The following is a 5014-nucleotide window of genomic DNA, read 5'->3' as shown; positions in this document are numbered from 1 at the left end:
TAATACTTGAAAACTTTCCACAATTCCATAGTTCGACCAATAATCAAAATTTGATTCGTTGTGCCATCTATAAGTAGACGATGTTTCAAATGAAATGTTTCATATTGTAGAACATTAAGATGTTATTTGATTGCTATTTGACGTTCGATGATGATTATTCGTACACTTTGTTACAGAGGTCTCTTTTGGTACCGGAAATGCTGAATAAAACCTTTGTTTCTTTCAGGAAGAGAGTTAAAGGTTACTTCGTATCACCGAGTCATGCGTGGAACGGAAGCGAGACAGTTTCGTTCAGTACAAGATTCTTATAGGATTTAAATGTCAATGCCGAAGCCGATTAGATCCGATACATATACATATAGCTATCTTTTGGCCTTTAGATGCCTGAAGGAATCTTTGTCCGAACGTTACTGACCTACATTTCTTTATGATTAACCAGATACGGAAGGTTATATATGGGGATTTGAAAACAAAGGCGGAGGTCCTACTCTATTCAAATCTTAACGATATTTACTACAAAAGCAATAAACGTTTATTTAAAAAATTCTCTGCTACACTTTGCAAAATAAGTTACAAAATAAGGTTCCATAGACATAGTCTGAATACACTTTATACAGCTCCGAAGATCCATTTAATCACAGGTGGAAAATCACATAGAATCCATGGCAAATGGCTTATCAGAAGTTTCATACTTTGTTAGAGGCCTATCGTATGGAATGGGGAACACGGGTACATTGCCCTCTTCTTCTTCAACCGGAAATGTCGTTGATCCAGTCTAAAACAATTAACGTTTATTTTCCAGCTCTACGAGAACGAAGTGCAATAAGCTCAGACTGCAGATTTCGTGTTTATATAATTTTTCCTTGTTACAGAAAAATGTTTAGAAACGTCAAATAATTTTTTCAGAGTACAAAAAAACTCCAAAAGGAATGGAAATTTTACATCATAGAACTCCTAAAAATGTAATCTGACTATTTCAATTGCAATTTTTATGAGTAAGTCCATAGAAATGCAAAGATCCGCAGTCCGTTAACAGAAATCTTACGTACAACGAACTTCGGAAGAAATATAACACCAGACTCGTAGCTCATAATGTAATGACTATTTCGGAATGTGCCCCACGCGGCTTTGCTCAAATTAGCGCTGGTCAAGACGAACCATGAAATTCTCTTGAAATCTGGCGAGAATCTGGTGTACGATTTTATGTGAGGCATGGCTTTGTCTCTGGCCATACGCGAAGCCTTCCACTTGCTGAGGAAGTCAATCAAACGTCTCGTTACATAAACAAATATACTAAATGCAACATTTCCTCTGTAAGGTTACCCCGCATTGAGAAACACAACGTATCCTCTAGAATCAGTTACATACAGTTAATCCCAGAACATTTAAATTTTAAATATCAAAAAATTTTGTTACGCCGCGTGCTGATATTTCTTTAGCGTCCCTTTCCCACAACCTTGCTATTTACCAATCACGATGATAACTCACGATGAACTTGACACTCCAGTTAAATCCAAGCAAAAGAATCTTCAATTGCTTTGAATTGCCTCTGCGTGTTTCCCAAGATGAGAGCGACATTACAAAAGAAATATATCTCGAATGCTCACTTACTATAGATAGGCTTCAAACCACAACTGTTTAGAATGCGTTTGCTGACTGTAAGGCAAGCAACAGGACCCAACACGGCAGTCGAAACTGTCAATATAATTTTTAGTTGTAGGATAGATGAAGTGAAAGTTTGGGTGACTCTTTAAACCTGCTGTTGCTTCCCTAGACATTGAAGGCACTATCTCCTTCAGGAGCCAACTTTCATATTTTGGACCTAGACTACCAATGCTGGAGCTCTGGGCCACAATTGGCCATTCGGGAGCATTGGGAGGCAAAGTAGCATGCTTGGAGAGCACAGATGCTAGTTTTCGATGCCCCCATAGGTCGGACTCGCGATTTTTATGAGACCCAGGGACGGAGGCTATAAAGAAAACATTCACCGATGAGAAATCTGCTCTACGAACGGCAAGGATCCACTCTGCCAGAACTGACAGCCTGTATGTGTTTAGATAACGTTCTAGATCCTTCTTAAAATCCGTTGGTGATTCTCCATCCCCAGGATTTGCAGATTCTGGCAATGGCGGCAGGTGCGGTGATATCCAAAGTCTGATCAAGACAGAATAGAACCAATTGTTTATCCCTTCAGATTGCTTCTTCGAAACAAACAAACATTAAGTCACTATGAACAGTATCTCACGGACCCTTGAGTTCTATTCTCCCAGTCGTCTGAGTACAAGTTTGCAGTGGATACTATTACTCTAATGCCATCATCTTTGTACTTTAAAATCATCACTTTAGTGTGATGACAGCCAAACTTGCTTGGCATATCGATAGGAATCATGGTGATGTTCCGGCCCACTTTCTCCTCATCCACCCTGTCACCATATAAAATCAACATGTCGGTTCGCTGGCCAGCCAACAGGTATTGTAGACATAACCATCCAACATCCACCATGAAATTAATTTGTAAACTAGAAGTTATTTCTCCTAAACTGATGTCTAGGATTTCAGGAAAAGTTATTGAACATTTTTGGTCATATGTCTCTTTTGAATTTTGTACTCTTGAGAAAAATAAATGGTACGGTGCTGAAAGAGCATATTTTAAAGCAAAATTTCCTGGCTCAACTACAGATACCTTCAAACCTTGTTGTTTCATCATTTTAATAGCTTTGTTTCGGAGTTCTATTCTGGACTTTGATGTATCACATTGTTGAAAAGTATCTATCAGAGACATCTTCTTTGAAGAAGAACTAGAGCTACTAGCTGTACTTCCTTTCGAAGTCTGAGTACATTCAAAAACATCATCATCAGGATTCAACTTTGATTTCTTGTATTCATTACGATCACCACTGTGAGAACCATTATTATCTCTTTTTTTTCCATGCCCAAGTTCCTCCCCTTGCATTCTTTCCTCTGCTAGTTTAAGTTTATTCAATTCCTCTTTCATTACATTTACTTTAGTAGAATCTACGCTACTTCTGCAACTGCTGTTAGAAGCTTCAAAAAGTGACTCTGCTTCTGCATCCATTTGATTTAATTTATTAACCCTCCTCTTAATTGTTTCTTGCTTATGCTGCTCTACTTTATCTTTTAAACTTTGACCTAATTCCTGATTTTTATTTATATTAGTGGAAACTTTTGTTACAGATTGCATGCTATTTTTGCTACTATTATTTTGCTTTCTGAGTACCATTTGCAATACTTTTAATTGATCCATTAGTAGCGACCGGTCAGAACATGCGAAACCTACATTATCAGGCACATCTATCTCTCCCTCTAACTGATTTATGACAAGCTTCTCCACTGAAATAAAAAGTAGATCTTTTTCTTCCTTACCATAATGGAATAGATGTAAGGGAATGAGGAATAAATGTTTACTCACAATGAGGATGTGACATTTCGTTGAAATGAATTGGATTCTTTCGGTAGCATTTTTCCATGTAAGGACACTTCTTCTTAACCGAACCTTGAATGAAAGACATAAATTTAGATTGATTCTGTGAGGTTAGATTGCAACTGTAAACTTCAAACGTCCACCATAAACAGTCATCATCATTATCCTTACCATCATTGATGTAAGAAGTCGCTGCCATCGTTAAATTCTCACAATGCGAACACTCAATTAGACACGATTTTCCAAATTACATATACTTAATAATTACAAATTTTTCGCACAAACGAACGGAATACAGCAATGGATTCTACTCTCACATACTTATCGTACTCCCTAAGCTGGCTCATACATCCCCACCGTTTTACTGCGCATCCAGCTTCATGCAAGTACTGTAGAAAGAGAACGAGTTACATTAGAGAGAAGCAGAACACTACCCATCAGATTCTATGTGTGTGTGCACATGGATAAGAAACCTACCTTTTCTTACTTTGCCATGCTTGCAATCTCACTCTATCCGCGCATTCGTTCGATTGACGCGCCATCTGAGGCATGCGTCGTGAAATTCTATTTCTAAAGAAGTTTCAACTTTCAAATAACTGAAATCCATTGCATATCTCTAATTTAAGGTACTATTAATACTATTTTTCATTGAAATATTTCAATGAAGTTATATATAATATATATTTTTACTTCATTCGGTCATTTTGTCAATCGGTTATTTGATTATTCGTTCATTTGAACTTAATCATGGAGTTGGGATTCGGGAGTGTTTCTGGTTGACCGTTTTGTGTTAGCTTCACCTGTTCGCATCTCGTTTTTGACTCCGACGCAGTTACAACGGCTGCTGTGACGGTCTTATTTGTACAATCTCTTGGATAAGTCCGAACACATCTCTATATTGGGCAAGTTATCATGTAACGGGTTGTCCTCCTGAGAAGGCTCTCGCTCATTGTTGTTTTCAGCATGTAAGATGTCCTAAGTCCTCTCTTAACTGGATCTAGTGCCGGTTACTTGGGTACGGGACGAGTGAAATTAGAGATTTCTTCTTTGATCAACTTTTGGTCCGCAATAATTATTTGTCACATGCCGAATTTTTGAACAAATTAAGGAATGCCACATCACTGTTTAATAAAAGTGTATAAAAGAAAACATTTCTATAGTCCTTAGGATCCATACGGATTTTAAATTTGTAGTTGTCGCCGACCAGCAATGAAGGAATCGCTTGGACGCTTAAAGAACGCTGTTATAGTTAGACGTAGTTCATTAGTTGACCGCTCATTTGAGTAGAGTACGCTATCGTATCACAGCATTTTCTGCACAGTCGGTAATTCAGTCCCTGGCAACTTGATTCATACTCTAAAAATTATTGTATGCAATTTCCGTACGGATACCAAGTTTGTGACCTAAGTCTGCGATAAAGCAGAATACCATATGCTATCCAGTTTACTCTGATACCTCATTTATGGTAAAATTTAATTAGAATAAGATAGTACCGCTATCTGTGTAGGAAGAAACATGTACTCTAGTGATAAATTTGACGAACAGGTTGGACGTTTTCTCACTACGTCAATT

At 37.7% G+C, this 5014-nt stretch overlaps 1 protein-coding gene across 1 annotated transcript; it reads right to left on the bottom strand.

The window, feature by feature from the left end:
• Positions 1-509: 509 nt before the first annotated feature.
• Positions 510-3810, bottom strand: Gkt (tyrosyl-DNA phosphodiesterase glaikit). Its single transcript, XM_078192974.1, has 6 exons — positions 3614-3810; positions 3431-3514; positions 2250-3351; positions 1612-2154; positions 1050-1251; positions 510-775 (listed from the first exon to the last, which is right to left on the bottom strand). The coding sequence occupies exons 1-6, from the start codon at positions 3639-3641 to the stop codon at positions 650-652; spliced, it is 2085 nt and encodes a 694-aa protein (XP_078049100.1). The 5' UTR covers positions 3642-3810; the 3' UTR covers positions 510-649.
• Positions 3811-5014: the final 1204 nt, after the last annotated feature.

This window comes from Augochlora pura, chromosome 10, assembly GCF_028453695.1.
Source record: "Augochlora pura isolate Apur16 chromosome 10, APUR_v2.2.1, whole genome shotgun sequence".
In the NCBI taxonomy this organism is placed as follows: Eukaryota; Metazoa; Arthropoda; class Insecta; order Hymenoptera; family Halictidae; genus Augochlora; species Augochlora pura.
This window is presented reverse-complemented; position numbering and strand designations above follow the sequence as displayed.

Bases quoted from the DNA above. Each gene is read 5' to 3' on its own strand.
- Gkt (XM_078192974.1), bottom strand. From the start codon at position 3,641: ATGGCAGCGACTTCTTACATCAATGATG. The intron at 3,515-3,613 runs GTAAGGATAATG...CTTTCATTCAAG, and splicing joins GACTTCTTACATCAATGATG to GTTCGGTTAAGAAGAAGTGT. The intron at 3,352-3,430 runs GTGAGTAAACAT...TTTTTATTTCAG, and splicing joins CGAAATGTCACATCCTCATT to TGGAGAAGCTTGTCATAAAT.